Genomic DNA, 17,354 nt, shown 5'->3' with positions numbered 1-17,354 from the left:
TGGTTTCAGTGGATCCCTTGCATTTTAAATAATTCAGCTCATCAAGGGACCTGAAGAAGTTCAGCAGTTAGATTGACTACATGCACGCAGGCCAAGAGCATCCCAGGACACATCGTATTGGTTACAACACTACACTAATCAGCTATCCTTCCCTGATGCTGAATGTTTCCCTAAAGCCCAGTGATCTCATTGCCTAGTATGGGATAATATAGTCGGTGTACAAAATATTTCCTACTATTCTACAGGACCTTAATTTTGTTTTATAGTTAGATTTTCCTACAGCAAGATGGCATCACAAAGGCAAATATTATAAGCCTAACAATCTGTCCAATCAGACTGTTTGATGAGTACTGGGAATGATTCATGGATGCCCATAGTATTAGACCTCACTGAATGACCATTTTCTGTGATGTGTAATGAATAATTTTCTGAGTCATCTCAGTCTGGCCTAAGTTGAAAAATAATACAAAATACAAAAAACCCTCTCTTCTAACACTAGCCATGCCAGGTAAGAATAAAAATATTCTGATATTAGTACTGTTGTTTTTAGGATCAGAAAACACATCTTTTTCTAGAATAGCATCATGTTTATAAAAATAACTTTCTACAACAGTGGTTCTCAAAATGTGGTCTCCACACAAGCAGCATCAATATTATCTGGGAGAAGTTGTTAGAAAAGCAAATTCTGAAGTCACACCCCAGCCTTAACTGAATCAGAAGCCTGGGCAGGGATTAAATTACTGCTTCTGTGAGGGCTTGTGGAGCAGTGGAGGAGGGCTTCAGAGCTGGTGGTGATAAGCATGGAAACGTTCATCCAGCCAATTCATACTCTACAGACTGGTCTCTTCCTACCTTCCATTTATTTTAATTCTGGATAAACTACGAAGAGGTTTCTTCCTACTGTCGCTCCCTCCCATTCCCACAGTAATAACAGGCCACTGTGTTCCGTAAGAACGCAGAATCTCTGCGAAGGAACCACCTGGAATAATATAGATAAGGCCATCACCATATCAGATGGGGGCATCACCACAATGGAGAACTGGGGCAAAGATAAATGGCCCTATTACATCCTTCCATTCATTGTAAGATAGTAAGATAACTATCAGGTGTATCAGCAAAGAGAAAAGAAACTGAAAGTGTAATTTGAAGAAAACTCCCATCCAATCTGTCTGGGAATGGAGATGATTGGATTATATACTAGAAGCTTGTCTAATATCTCCAGGTCTGCTTTAGTCCCAGTTGTCAAAGTTAATAATATCACATAGTGATAATCCTTAAAATTTAACTCTTTGGTTCTTAGCGCTTTTGCTGAAAAAGACATTGGATTTGTTCATGCAAATGGGATTTTAAAATATTTTTATTTATATTCTGGAAAACTTGCTTAAGGTTTGGCAAAAGCCTTTTTCTGACACTAAATATTGAATGGGATGCATTAGTAAATAGTTTAATTTTATATGCTTATTATTATTTCCTTTAAATTACTATTTAACCTGGATAGTTCTCTTTGTAATCCTACTTAGCACCTCTCTGCTTTTTTTTTTAAAGATTTTATTTATTTATTTATTTGAGAGAGCAACAGTGAGCAAGAGAGAGAGAGAAAGAACAGGATGGGGGGGCAGAGGGAGAGGGAGAAGCAGACTCCCTGCTGAGCAGGGAGCCCAATGAGGGATTGATCCTTGGACCATGGGATCACGACCTGAGCCAAAGGCAGATGCTTAACTGACTGAGCCATCCAAATGCCACTCTCTGCTTCTTTTTTGTGGTACTTTCATATCACCAGCAGGCTTTGCCCAAGTCCTATTCAAGATCTAAGAGCACAGACTCTACCCTAGAAATAAATGAAGTTCACGAATGAATCATGTGTGTAAAGTTCTTAGAATAGAACCAGCACATAACACTTGATAACTTTAGCTATTGTTGTCATTATTCTTAACAACTCAACCAAGGGCTCTCAATTCAGTTGTTGGGTCCAACCAAAAACTGCCCCAAACTACCAGGTATAGCAATTATATGGTCTTTCAGATTTGGGAGTTTTCCATAATCAAATCAGAGTTCTCCCCACTTCCTTAGTAATGCAGAAGAAAACGGGGCTGAATTTTTGTTGACCCAGGGCCTAGTATTGACCCAAGACCTGAACCGAGATTAAAGACTAAAAATCACAAGGAATTAAGCCTAGCTTCATACTTCTGAACCAAGGGAAAAAAAAAAAAAGATTCTCAGGAGAGTCCAAATAAATTCAATTCATCATGAGATTTGAAGTTTGAGATGAGAAAGTAAGAGAATTCATTTGAATATTTGAAAGATAAGATGCAGTGAGTTATACTTAGGGGAAAGATATATTTTCTCATTTTTTCCATATGATAACAAGTCTTTCTATAATATTAATGATTTTAAAATACCTGATGATCTTTATAACATCCTTTGATTTTCAGTGATTTTGTTGAAAAACATGTTCTAGGTGCTTATGTAATAGAATTTAAAAATATTTTTATTTAAACTCTAAAAACGTGTTTAATAATCTGGCAAAAACTCTTCTGAGTTAAATATATAGTTGAATGCTCTATTAAATTCTTTAATTTTATATGCATATTATTTTGACATTTAAATTATGATTTCACCCAAATATCTTCGCTTCGTAATCATATTTATCAGCCCAAATCTAGACATTGTTCTTTTGTTTTTTTTTTCATGAACTGTCAATCTACTATGATCCCACCTTGCTATACAAATACATTAAGTTTATTCTCTCAGTTAATCATATAGCTACTGTTAATGCTTCTGAAATAAACATGCATTATTTTCCTTTATTGTTTGAAATATTTCTTAATTAATTACATGCATATTTCTTTCCAAAGTGCAGTAATCATACTTCCTATGCTAATGAAAAAATAAAAACAATATCAGCAATATAAAATAGACTGGCTTTGTGAAATAAAAAAATCTGAACATGTTAAACACAGTAGCTGACTAGGAGAATTTTAATTTTGGCTATAACCATGTAAGTATTTGAAAGACAAATTACAGACAAATAAATGAAGAAAAGAATTAGTATGAACTATTTTGCAATGGAGAATTTTGGCATTGAAATACTTTCACATTAAGTCAAATGCCTTCCTCGAGTCCAAATGCCATAATCATTTAGTCTTAGCTACTGAGTAGGCATGGAGGGTGGAAACATACATAAGACATGATCACCTCGTTATCTCTGTTTTTTTTTTAAAGATTTATTTATTTATTTGAGGGAGAGAGAGAGAGAGAGAGAGTACACGAGTGGGAGGGGTAGAGGAGGAGGGATAGAATCTCAAGCAGACTTCATGTAGAGGTGGAGCCCAATGTAGGGCTTGATCTCAAGATCCTGAGATCATGACCTGAGCTGAAGCCAAGACTCTGAAGCTTAACTGACTGCACCACCCAGGCACCCCTAGTCATCTCTGCTTTTAAGGAGCTCAGAGTTCCACAAAAGAGAGAGAGAAAAACAATTATGAAGCAAAATGTTCAGTATTTGAGAAACAATTTTTGAGACGTGGGAGTGGAAGGAGGAACTAATAGAAGGGTTTGGAAAAGAGATGTTTGGTGTGAAATATAAAGAAAAGGAAGCTGGTCTCCAAAAAAAAGACAGAGCAGTGAAGATTCTGGAGCACAAAAGAGAAAGAGCAAGGGGAATATAAGCAAAATCACAGATGACCTACCTTATAGAGCACACTAAAAAGTATGATTTTTATACAAAAGGAAAATAGAAAACTTAAATCAAAGATTTTAAGCAGGGGAATAACATGGTCAGAGAGGTATGTTCAAAAGCTGGGTTCAGGTGGAGGGTAGAGAAAATGGGACCAGAAAGATCATTTAGGTTTGTAATAATCTAGGAAATTAATTTTAAGAGTCTTGACTTAGAGATGTTTAACAGAGGAAAATAAACAAATTCAAGAAGTACTTAGAAGGTAAATTCAATAGGACTCAGGAATGGACTTGGGGGTGGGGGATGGGAGACAGCTAGAAATAATGAATGATCCCTAGGTGGCTGGCATGAACAAGTAAATGAACAATGGTATAATGCACTGAAACAGGGAACACACAGGCAGGCAAGGTTTGCAGTGGGGCAGGGGCAGTGGTAATATGGGGTCTGACATGTCTGGAAACCTAAGCAGTCATACCAGTAACTTCAAACTACAAGCCTGGAAGAGAGATGTCCTCTTGAACTGCACATTTGGAACTATCAGGCAACTAACTGAGAAGGCTTTCAACAGCGTCTAACTAATTTCACAGAAGTACAACCACCATGTCTAGAATAAATTATATTCATTTCCTCTAGTGGCATCAGGTTAGAGCCATTCTAAAAATGCATTGCCACCAAATGAACTTCTTTATGACTTGGATTATATTTTCCTATTTATTTACGGCTAACATCTCTTCTTATCTTTACATAATTGCTTCTTTGTAAAAGGGATAATATCTACCTTTGTTATTATAGCACTTATCACATTATAAGTGCATCACACCATTTAGAATAAATTAAGGAAAATAACTGAATATATAGCAACTCAGTAATCATTTCTTATTTTTAAAAATTGTTAAGGCATATTTTGCCCTCTATTTAGTTTTTCTTCTTTTTAGATCATAAAGTTGCATTCCTTGGAAGCCTCTTTGATGAGGCATGTTTTGTTGAATTTTTTTTTTAACCTAACAGATGTTTGGGTAGTTAAAATTCCTCATGAGTATGGTATCCTGTGGTTTTCACAACCTAAGTGTTACCCCAGGAATTTTCCTTTCTTGCTGTCTTCCAGTCCTGGTGGTCTATAGATGCACATTATGAGAGTCTCATTTCATTCCATACTAATTTCACACCCACACTCTTTTAAAGTCATACATTTCCCCAGCATTATAAGTACTTATTGTGCACCATGGAGATATTTAACAGCTTTCCATTCTACATTCCTCCCCCACACACAACTCAAATGGCTTTTGAGTATAAGGGTAATCAGAAAAAAAGAGATGAGTAAAATAATCTGCAATACTTTAATGTCTCAAGTTAAATATTTCTGCCATTTGTAATTTTTGTGATTACATTTGTATCTATACACACTCAGCATGAAGTAGAGAGTTATGGCTATTATACAGATGACTTAAGAAGAAAAGCAATTTGGCTTCAATTATCTAGATCAGGCTATGTGGGAGAAAGAAATGTTCGCTTGAGTTGACTGAATATTGTTTCCTTTCTTCACTCTAGTTTACAGTGGTAGATTCAAATGCAGAAAGTAACCCAATTTAATTCTTAGTTTGCATTCTAACTTTGCTCCCTAGATCTTTGATTTGGGTACTCTTCTTAATGAGCTCAAGGAGAGATAATACTACATATTTTCTTATTCTAAGGCCATTTCAGAATGTTTTATATTTATTATTCAGACTGGGTAGTCTTTTAGAGTTATTCAATTTCTGAATTTTGAATTCAAATTTTGAAAAAGTTGATATCAAACTAGCCATCAATTTCTAGCACCTTATCAAGAAGTTCCAGGCTTTCTGATATGAGGTTCTATTACTAAGAGCTGGCATGCAACTCGATGCCATTATAAATGCACACATACGAAATAGTGATTTATACTATACTGTTATTTAGTCTTTCCTATCATTGAGAGAAATTGTTCATATTCATCATTTTATCTTCTTACATCAGATTATGAAACAACAGAACACTTTTTTGAATAATTACTGATAATACAAAATTAATTTTCTTCATCTAGATTAATTTTATGTTTGCAAAATGTCTTTAATACTTTTCATCTTTAATATTCAGAATAAACACCTAATCATTACTTATTTTTTATCTTAAAAGCATTACTGCTTATCAAGATTTTTGTTGCTGGACTATTTTATTTTCTTTTTTTAAAGATTTTATTTATTTATTTGAGAGAGAAAGAGAGAGCCCACGAGCAGGGATAGAGAGAGAGGGAGAAGCAGACTCCTCGCTGAGCAGGGAGCCTGACGTGATGCTCAATCCCAGGACCCCAGGATCATGACCTGAGCCAAAGGCAGATACTTAGCTGACTGAGTCACCTAATTTATTTTATTCTTATATGTTAGTTCACCATATATATTATCTGGCAATAATATGTGTAGTGTCTTTTTGTCTTTCATATCAAATGCAATCTCAGATGATCTCTCCTGGGCTTAATATAACAGATAAAATTTTTCTCTCACTGCATAATTATGAAATTCAGATATATATGTGTGTGTATATGTGTACATGTATGTGTGTATATGTGTGTGTATGTGTGTGTATATATTTTTTTTTCAGAAAAATATCCTCTCCATTCCTGAGACTAAAAAGGGGTAACCAACTCATTCTCATTCTCATAACTTATACAATTTATTATTCCCATATATATGAATATTCAGATGAAAAGCTATTAAGTTTGCAAATGCCAAGAAAAATCATATGTCTGTTGTCACAAACTCTGAAATATATAAACCTTTTTACTTTTCTCTCTAAATCACTGTGGTAGAAAGGCACTTTCCATGTATCCTCTGGAACTAAAATAGGAAATTTTTTTTTATTCTACTGAGAAACAACAGGGTAGAAAATCAGTCCTCAAGCAACAGAAAAGGATTAGTATAGACAACCTACTTAAATATTGATAAATATCTTCATACTCAAGTATTCTCTGATGGTAGATTCAAACAGTGGCAATGAGATACTAGATCCAGAGAGAAGAAAAGTACCAGATAAAAGACAAACTAGTGCTCTGTAGAGAGGCCCTCTGTGGATTAGTCATCAAGTAAAGACCTGGAAGCTGGGGTGAAGAGAAGCCAAGATTACTTTCTCCATTGCACCAAGAACTAACCAACCAATGAACTGCTAATGACAAAGGGAGACATCCTGGTAAAACTAGGAAAATAACGCTTTAAAAAAAAAAGCTCACACTGATTGTGAAGAGTATGCAGTCCTCTACCATTATTCCTTTAGACCAAAATGAGCAAAATGTAGTAGTAAGAAATTGAAAATGACCAAATTCTCGTGAGTTGATCACACATCTAAAAGTGGGGCAAGGAGGAGGGGAGACTAGGGTGGAAGCAATGACATTCAAATGGAAAAATTCCTGAATTTTCAAATTAAGAATGTGAGATTCTTTAAAAACTCAGCTTCGCAGTTTTATTTAGCAGATTCTGAATTAATCATGCTAATTGTCATTTTATGCTAATTGAACATCTATCATTATGTCTAGAGTGCTTGAAGAGATGATGCATTCAGAAAATCCACTTGCTGGCTCACTGTAGGAGGTAAAAGCAGGTACTATCCAAGTGAGCTGATGGTAAGGAGTAGGATGGGAATCCTGTGTCAGGAATGGGCACAGTGTCTGAATAGACCTTCAGTGCAGACAGAAGGTCTAGTTTAACTAAAGGCTACAAAGTAGCTGTCCACGGGCCAGATATGGGCTACTGATGTTAGTTTGAGCTACTAAATGATTTTAAATTTAAAAAAACAAATTGTCACAAGCAAGTTTGAAACTGAGGGCTTTCACATAAAAAAGTCTAAATTTCCTGTCTCTCTGAAAACATCAGAAGTCCTAATAGCATGACCTGTCTATAGGACAGTAATAAGCCTTTAGACAACACATTCTCTGTTAATTTGTCACAGTTTCCACCACTACCAATTGCCTTACATCAGCCTGCTTCATTCATTATAGTACCCCTTCAGTTAACTGCCAGTTGCCTAAGGACTTTAAAATTTATTCAGTTAATGTCCCATTTTTTTAAGACTTTATTTTTTATTTGAGAAAGAGAGAGAGAGAGCATGAGCAGGGGGAAGGCCAAAGGGAGAAGCAGACTCCCCACTGAGGAAGAAACCCAATGTGGGGCTTGATCCCAGGACCCTGGGATCATGACCTGAGCTGAAGGCAGAGGCTTAACCAACTGAGCCACCCAGGCATCCCCAAGTCAGTGCATTTTTTAGTCAAAACCTTCATTTCTGATTTTCTAGGCTGATACAACTAAAATCCCTAGCTTTTCCTATATTTTTATCTCTAACCATGTATTTCTTTCTGTTTTCTAGTTAATTGGATTAGAATAGTTATTTCTTCTCAAAACCAATAGGTTCAAAATAACCATGCTAACTGACTGAACCCAATTCAAATTTGATTTTTCCATTTTTTTTTTCTTTTCTGTGTTATGGCACCATTATGCTCAGTATCACCTGAAAGAGAAAACAGTTTATTCTCCCCTACCAACTTTAGCCTACTCAATCAAGTTTCACTCATTTAGATAATATTTATAGAGTACCTACTCTTACCAGGCACCATCCCCTAGGCATTAAGAAATAATGGTCAAAAAACAGTCAAAAAAACTAAGAGGCAGCCCACGGAATGGGAGAAGATATTTGCAAATGACACTACAGATAAAAGACTGGGTATCCAAGATCTACAAAGAACTTCTCAAACTCAATACACAAGAAACAAATAATCAAATCAAAAAGTGGGCAGAAGATATGAACACACATTTTTCCAATGAAGACATACAAAAGGCTAACAGACACATGAAAAAATGTTCAAAATCATTAGCCATCAGGGAAATTCAAATCAAAACCACATTGAGATACCACCTTATGCCAGTTAGAATGGCAAAAATGGACAAGGCAAGAAATAACAAATGTTGGAGAGGATGTGGAGAAAGGGGAAGCCTCTTATGCTGTTGGTGGGAATGCGAGTTGGTACAGCCACTTTGAAAAACAGTGTGGAGGTCCCTCAAAAAGTTAAAAATAGAGCTACCCTATGATCCAGCAATTGCACTACTGGGTATTTACCCCAAAGATATGGACGTAGTGAAGAGAAGGGCCATACACACCCTAATGTTCATAGAAGCATTGTCCACAATAGCTAAAGTGTGGAAGGAGCTGAGATGCCCTTCAACAGATGAATGGATAAAGAAGATGTGGTCCATATATACAATGGAATATTACTCAGCCATCAGAAAGAACGATTACCCAACATTTGTAGCAACATGGACGGGACTGGAGGAGATTATGCTAAGTGAAATAAGTCAAGCAGAGAAAGACAATTATCATATGGTTTCACTCATTTATGGAACATAAGAAATAGCAGGGAGATTGGTAGGAGAAGGAAGAGAAGAATGAAGGGGGGGTAAACAGAAGGGGGAATGAACCACGAAAGACTATGGACTCTGGGAAACAAACTGAGGGCTTCAGAGGGGAGGAGGGGTGGGGGACTGGGATAGGCCAGTGATAGGTATTAAGGAGGGCACATATTGCATGGAGCACTGGGTGTTATACGCAAACAATGAATCATGGAACACTACATCAAAAACTAAGGATATACTGTATGGTGACTAAAATAACATAGTAAAAAATTTAAAAAAAAAGAAATAATGGTCAAGACAGATTCTAAAAGCAAACAAATGAAAATAAAAAGCTATTAGGTAATTATAAATGCTCATTAAGATAACATGATATTCTAGAAAAAGGCTGCAAAACTACTTTAGATTGGGTGGTCAGGGAAATCCATTCTGAGCAGGAATAGTTTAAGTAGAGGTATACATTATGAAAAGCTGCTCATGTGAAGATGCGGGTGAAAAAGCACATTCCAGTCAAAAGGAACAGGGGGTGCAAAGGCCCACATTCTGAGAGTTTAGTGCGTTCAAACAACAGAAAAGTGTCTAGTGTGAGTGGTGAGTAACGGTAAGTGGGAAAGTAGTTATAGATGAGGTTAGAGTGTTAGGTAAGGGCCAGGTCATGTAGGACTTTGTTAATCATGTTAAGAAATTTGAATTTTATTCTAAAGCAAAGGAAATCCATTGGATGGCTTTAAACAAGGAAGTGGTATCATCTGATTTAGGTTTTAAAAGATCAGCCTGAAAGTCCAGGAGGTCAGTTAGGTTAATGCAGTGGTAATAGTAATGAAGGATAGGAATAATATGATAGCAATGCAAATGGAGGGATGCTTTTAGATGGCACAGTTGAAATGAATCATTGGCAGAGTTGAGGAGGAAAAGAACACTGCCTAGATTTTCATTTTCTGCAACCAGATGAGCAATGGTGCACTTTATTGAGATAGGGAAGATTGGAGGAGGGCAGGTTGGTGTTTAGACCACATTAAAATTTGAAAGGTATATTTGACACACATGCCTGATGAGGTCAGTTGATCTGACAGTTAAATATACTCATCTGCATTCTAGGGACGAGTCAGGGCTAGACATAGATATTTGAGAATGATCACAGTATGAGTAGACTTTAAAGTCATAGGACAGGATAAAGTCACCTCAAGGGTCATAGGTTGATACACAAAAGGCTCAAATATAGGTATCTGGGCACTCCAACACTTAGATTTTAAAAAAGGAATGAGCAAAGGAGACTGAGAAAGAGCTACCAGGGAGATAAGAGAAAAACAACAAGGGCAGATATTACAGAAACCTAGAGTCAAAGTGCTACAAGAGAGGCTGGATAATTGTGTTGAAAGATGAGCTGTTTGGATTCTATCTCAAATGCTGAATTGCATTAACAAATATTGATTGGAAATTTACTATGTAAAAATTATGCCAGGCAATCCTGGGAATACATTTAGTAACCTAAAAAATAAAGCCTCTATATCAAAGTTTATTTCTCTATTATAAAGACCTATAACAGCATTTATTAACCACTGAAAATCTCTATGTTTGTGTTTATTTGACTTACAGGTACCAAAAAATTTTAGGAAAATGTGATTCGGATTTTAAAGGAATCACTTAATAACAGTCTTGATTAAGACAGAAGAATAGTAACATAAGGTCCCTACTTGGATGGTTTATGTAGGAGGGTACTGACGCTGGGTGACCTGGGAAACTTGAAATTTGCTCAGGATGGCTTGGGGTGGAAATGACATTTCAGACAGTGCAGCTCTGGCTTGCAGCACTTGATTTGCAATTTATTTATTTTTCATGGAAGCCATTATAATTCTATATAGATACTGTTCAGGATAAATAATAGAAATTTATTTACTTACTCATGGTTAATCATGTTATCTAACCAAGTAGGGTAACCAGTTAGTTTTAAAATATAAAACTAAAGTTATAATAGCATTTTTATCTATATTTGAGCAATTTCTATGGAAAAGCATTTAAAGAGCTCTTTCTTGAATACAGAAGTCTTGAAAGATGGGTAGATGGCAGAATAATTTTGAGAAATTATATTGTGTTTCTTCTCTGTGTTTTTTCCCTTCTCCACATTTCAAGCTAGGAGCTGAACCCTTGGTATTTCTTTGCCTCAGAATTTTATATAGGTATAAAGCACAAGCTGAAAATATGCTTGCCGGGAGATCTGTCTCAGCTGGTGTGTGTGTGTGTGTGTGTGTGTGTGTGTGTGTGTATCCCTAAAGTCACTGAAAAGGTTGTAAAGTCTGGCTTAAAAGCAGCAGAGCATCCAGCTATGAAGTGAAAAGGTAAGCATGGACAGAGTGCTCAATGGCAATCAGTAGAGCCTAATAATATACTACAAGAGAGGCCCATAATGCTTTATTGCAAGAGAAGACTCTAGGACCTTGGTACAACTCTGAAAATCTGAGAAAAGCCTTAACTAAGAATGTCTGAAATTGAATTTCCCATTGGGATTCAATTAAATTAAAAACAAATGTCATTACGTGCGTTAGTTTATACACTAATTCAGTAATTTTCATGTTCAGTGATTTTACACAAAATTGTATTAAGTAAAAATCATTGATTCAACAGATATCAGTGTGTGTATGGATATGTATTTATTTGTTTGTAAATATGTATATATTTATATCCTTTGCATGGAAGCCATTAAAATTCCATGTGGATAGTTTTCAGGATAAGTAACAGAAATTTATTAAACTAATTATGATTAAAGATGTTGTCAGGGGCGCCTGGGTAGCGCAGTCGTTAAGCGTCTGCCTTCGGCTCAGGGCATGATCCCGGTGTTCTGGGATCGAGTCCCACATTGGGCTCCTCCACTGGGAGCCTGCTTCTTCCTCTCCCACTCCCCTGCTGTATTCCCTCTCTCACTGGCTGTCTCTCACATAAATAAATAAAAAAAATATTAAAAAAAAAAGATGTTGTCAAGGCAAGTATGGTAACTAGTTAGTTTTAAAATATAACACTAAAGTTGCAAGAGCAATCATTACCTATACTTTGAGTGATTTCTGTGGAAAAGCATTCAAAGAGCTTCTTCTTGAATGCAAAAGGATAAACACATATCCAAGATAATACTTACGACCAGGAAGGGTTTGTGTAGATATCCAATTGGAAGCATTGCCATAGCCAGCATTGGTGCTGGCAGCCACTTGGAATCGGTACCATCTAAATTTCTTTAATCCATACACTGTGTCTTCAGTTAAGTCAGCTTCAAAAAGGTATTGAATTTTTTGATATTCAACACATTCTTCAGAATCCCATTCTATGCATTTCTGGGCCCGTAGTTGAGTGGTGATCTTGTAATTTTGGAAGTAGCCAAGAATAGTGTCAGGTCTCATCCATGTTAATGTTGCACTAGTTGACTGAACATTAGAAAAAGCAATATTTGTGGGAACACTGGGAACTAAAAGTTAAAGGAGAAAAATTGAAAACAATTAGAATTACCAAAAATTGTTAAACAGAAGGAAGAAATGGATTCAAAAATATGTCTTTATTATGCACCTAGTGGCAATCTCTTACTACAACTGCCCTTAAATTAGTATCACCACATTTAATGAGCAGAACCTGAAGGTGATGCTTCAGAGACCACTGGTTCAAAAGGCAGCGGAAAAAAACAACTGTGATTTGATTAATTCCCAATTTTGCTCCCAAATTGACTCATAAGAATCTCATATAAACTTACTTTGGCTTCATATATAAACACTAGTACAAAAGAAAATTGTATACTCATTTAATCTATGTACTTCCCAGGGTATGGTCTGAGTTTTAATATTCAGTTCCCAAGAAACACATAGTTACATTTTAATGTCTGGATAGACATAAGTGAATACTGATTATACAATTATTCTAAATAAACAATATTATTAACTGAATTAATAATTTACATATTAGTTGATTTTTATTTTATCTTGCATATATTTAAAATTGACAAAACAAACAAATAAATAAATATGACTAAACCCTTTCTAGACCATCATCCAGCACACTGATATTAATACACAGACAAAGCTATCTTATATCACTTACAATCACATGGTCCTACTTGGGGTCACTTGTTAGATTTCATATTGACCACTGGTTTGCTAACTGTATACCATGTGTGAGGCTCTGAGCCTAGTGTAAAGGATTTAAGGTATAAAAGGCTTACGTCTTATTTTCAAGAAACAGCCATTTATTGAACAAGTAATACAAGCATGTTGTGGTTAGGAATATGAAAGAACAATGAATTATGCTACATAAGCACTTTCTTCAATCACGCCTTTCCCTGTGTGTGTGCAAAGGCTCTTGCTTAGAAGACTAAGATATAATGGTAACAATGACTTGTATGAAAATGACAAAATTCATAAAAACCACATGACACTAGTCACACTTAAGAAAATAAATGAGTTAGAAAACTCATTCATTCCTAAATGTAGAATATTAATTCAGGATTCAGTAAATATCTAATGAGCACCTAATTTGTGCCAAGTGCTATATTGTAGGTGCTGGGTATACAAGAATAAATCAGAAGTCCCTGCCCTTGTGTAATTTACATTCAGGATATTTATATACAATAAAAGTATAATTGAGTATTGTATATAGTATTTTGGATGATGATTAGTGTTTTGGGGAGAAATAAGGAAAGGAAGAAGGAGAGAAAGATGATCCAGGGATACCAAAATTTTTAACTGAATAGTTAAAAAGCCCTCACTGATTAGAAGACATGAAGTCCTGATGAAGGTGGGGGGACAAACCATGGGAATATTTGAAAAAAGAACATTACTGGCAGGGGAAAATGCATGATTATGAACCCTAAGTTGGAACCATCCTTGGTATATTTGAAGAATAACAAGGAGGGCAATGCAGCTAGTAGGAATTGAGGTCTGAGAAGAAATATGAAGGCTAGATTGTACACGACATTGTAGGATATTCTTATGACATTCATTTGAGCAGAGTAATGACAGGCTCTAACCTGTTTTCACACAATCACTCCAGCTACTGTGCTCATTATAGACTGAAGGGATATAAGGGTACAAACAGGGAGAGCATTTAGTAGGCTGTTACAACATCAACACAACAGATCATGATGGCCTGATGGGGCTCACAGCAGCAGAAATGAAAGGAAGCATTCAGATTCTGAACATATTTTGAAGGGGAACTGACAGGATTTGCTGATGTGTGACACGTGGGGTGTAAGGGAAGGAGAGAGTAGAGGAAAGCTCTAAAGCCTTTGGAGTGAGCGAACAGCAGGGTGAAGTCATTACTCACCAAGATGATGTAGAAGAGAGAGATTAAGAATTTATTTTGAGCATGTTAACTTTGAAATGCCTACCAGATACCCAGAAAGAGATGCCACATAGATGGATACATGAGTCTGGAGTTCTGTAGAAAGGTCTAGACTAGAGTTAAAAACTTAAATTTCCTCTTAAATTTTTACTGAATTATCTACAGACCTATTGCTTATATATTTGCCTAAATCTGGAAGAGAAGAGAAAGTCTAATGCAATGGAAAACAAGAAGAAGGTAACTTAAAGCCATATGGTCAGATTCAATTGTTCTATTTCCTAATACTAATATTTATCCTCAAATCTTACTCTATTTGATTGAATTAATTAACGTTTAAAGTAGATTATAAACAGAATACTTGATACACTACCTACAACATACCTTCTATTTTTAGTTTGCAGAAAACCAATTAGAGAAAAAGTTATTTTTTAGGAAAATTTACCTTATAGAGGAATCAGTTTTAGAATTAAAAAATAGAATTTCCATAAAAAGTAGAATTTCTATAATTTATTTGAATCTCTCAGTCACTAAGTTTGAACTCAGACCACCAAAAGAGAGACAAATTTTCAAAATATTCTAACCCAAAGCAGAGACCTGGTGGTTCAGGAAAAGTCTTAAGAGAAAAGGTGGCATGTGAGATAGGATTTCGCTGATTATTAAGGTAGAGATTTAGAAGAGGCGGTAATGTGATCTAAGTCAAGTTCAACTATTGTTTATAGGTCCTATTGGCAATTACAAACAGAAAGGCTACACAATAACCTGGGGATATTCTGTGTTAGAGGAACTTATAGTTTGTCAGGCAATGGAAAGCTATCAAGGTGTCAGAATGAAATGTTCAGAAGTACATTTTATCAAGTCTAGTCTGGTAATTACACTGCAGGGGAAAAAGGACAAATTTATAGACCACTGGATATGTTAAAAAAAAAGGAAATAAGATGTTAACAATAAGAAATAAATATATTTTTAGATCTATTTTGGTGGTTGAATTCATGGAACAGGCAAATGAATCAGAAGATGACAGGATCAGAATTTGAAGGAAGTTTAGAGATGATCTTGGTCAACTTGTCTTTTTATGTCTGACCTTTATGTAGGCAGATGTACTCCAAGATTCCTGGCCCCTGTACACTCACCTTCAACCAGTTTTTCAACCAAGCTCTGATATAGTGCTGATACAAAAAAAAATTTTTCATCTGTAATTAAGAAACCAGATCAATTAAGGAGCGTACTTGTGATGAGCACCAGGTGTTGTATGGAAGTGTTGAATCAGTATTGTACACCTGAAACTAATATTATACTGTATGTTAACTAACTGAAATTTAAATAAAGACTTAAAAATGAAAAATAAATAAACTAGGGAGAGATCATCCAGTGGACCCGATTTTATAACATGAGTTCTTTAAAAGCAGAGAGGTTTCTTTGGTTCACTACAAAAGAGGAAGGAACATATTCTAAGCAAGAGACAGATTTAATATATAAAAATATATCCATTATTGGCTTGGAAGAAGAAGGGGCCATACGATAAAGAACCTAGGACATCTCTAGGAACTAAGAGGAACCCTTGACTATGAGCCAGCTAGGAAAAGGGGATCTCAGACCTATAAATGTAAGAAACCAAATTCTGCCACAAACTTGTGGGCTCCACATGAGTATACAGCTTACTGACACCTTGAGTTGGCTTGTGAGCCTCTGGGTAAGGAATCCATGCACAACATACCCAGACTTCTCACCAGCGAACTGTGTGATAAACAATGGGTGTAATTTTAAACCACTAAGTTTGTGATAATTTGTGACATAACGGTAGAAGACTAAACCAAGTTTCCTCTATAAAATGTCCAATTTCTACTTTTCTGGCCTCTGTTTAAATATACAGAGCAAAGGGAAACTCAAAATCTTGAGGGGATTCATTTTAAAATTTATTTTCAGATAACTCTATTAGTTTGTACTTCATTGTTTTGAACTGATAGCCACCCTCCTCTAAATCCTAATTCTACTCTGAAAACCCACCTCAAATAGGCCTAATCCTATTTCCAACTCCATTCATTCCAATTTGTATTTCAAAGATCTAGAAAGGTTCTGATTCTACATTCATATCAATAAAAAAAGATTGCGCAATTACTCCAAAATGTGTATGCCTATTCATATGTCATATACACATACAAATAGCAATCTACATCTTAGATCGTGTCTCTGAAGGTCTGGAGTAATGCTTGCAACAAAATAGACATTTAATAAATATTTTTTGAACAATGAACAAATAAGTAAGAGGGCATAACAGGAGATTTCATTTGTTTATTTTTAAAACTTTTATTTATTTGTGAGAGAGAGCAAGAGAGAGAGAGTGAGAGTGTGCACACGAGTGGGAGGGAGGGGCGGAGGGAGTGGGAGAAGCAGACTCCCCACTGAGCAGGGAGCCTGACATAGGGCTCCATCCCAGGACTACGGGATCGTGACCTGAGCCGAAGGCAGATGCTTAACATACTGAGGCACCCAGGCGCCCCAGAGATTTCATTTAGATAGATGGTCAGGAAAGGCTTCAATTTAATCAGAGAACTACAGATAAGATTAGCTTCCCAAGAGAAAGACATCAGGATGTGTTAAGATTCTGAGGGGAAGAAGTGTGGCACATTAGAAACACTCAAGGAACATAGCTGGGTCCACAAGGAGATGTATAGGAAGGTAGAAAGCTGGAGATGCAGGTCAGAATCAGATAATGTTGAGCCTTCTGGACTGGATTCAAGATTTTTAGTTTTATCTTAAGTGTAGTGGGGATATTTGAGAATTTTAATATAGACTTTTCATCTGCATTAAAACCAGAGACTCTGCTCTTTCCCTACGGAAGTCAGGGACTATGATACAGACATTTCCCTCTTTTTTGAGTCCACCACCAAAGACCCCTTCCATGTTTCAATTTCCTTTACCTAGGGTTTACTAAGCGACTAGAAGTGGGAAGAAAATGGGAT

The 17,354-nt window shown here is 36.0% G+C and overlaps 1 protein-coding gene across 5 annotated transcripts in view; it reads right to left on the bottom strand.

Annotated features, from left to right (window-relative positions):
• The window catches only part of PTPRQ (protein tyrosine phosphatase receptor type Q), a 203,362-nt gene that overhangs the window by 78,937 nt on the left and 107,071 nt on the right, over positions 1–17,354 (bottom strand). For all 5 annotated transcript variants that reach the window (XM_034644219.1, XM_034644220.1, XM_034644221.1 and 2 more), the window contains exon 26: positions 12,209–12,532. In XM_034644219.1, coding sequence (XP_034500110.1) covers positions 12,209–12,532 — 324 coding nt within the window. The remainder of the gene's footprint in view (positions 1–12,208; positions 12,533–17,354) is intronic.

This window comes from Ailuropoda melanoleuca, chromosome 15 (assembly GCF_002007445.2).
Source record: "Ailuropoda melanoleuca isolate Jingjing chromosome 15, ASM200744v2, whole genome shotgun sequence".
NCBI lineage: Eukaryota > Metazoa > Chordata > Mammalia > Carnivora > Ursidae > Ailuropoda > Ailuropoda melanoleuca.
This window is presented reverse-complemented; position numbering and strand designations above follow the sequence as displayed.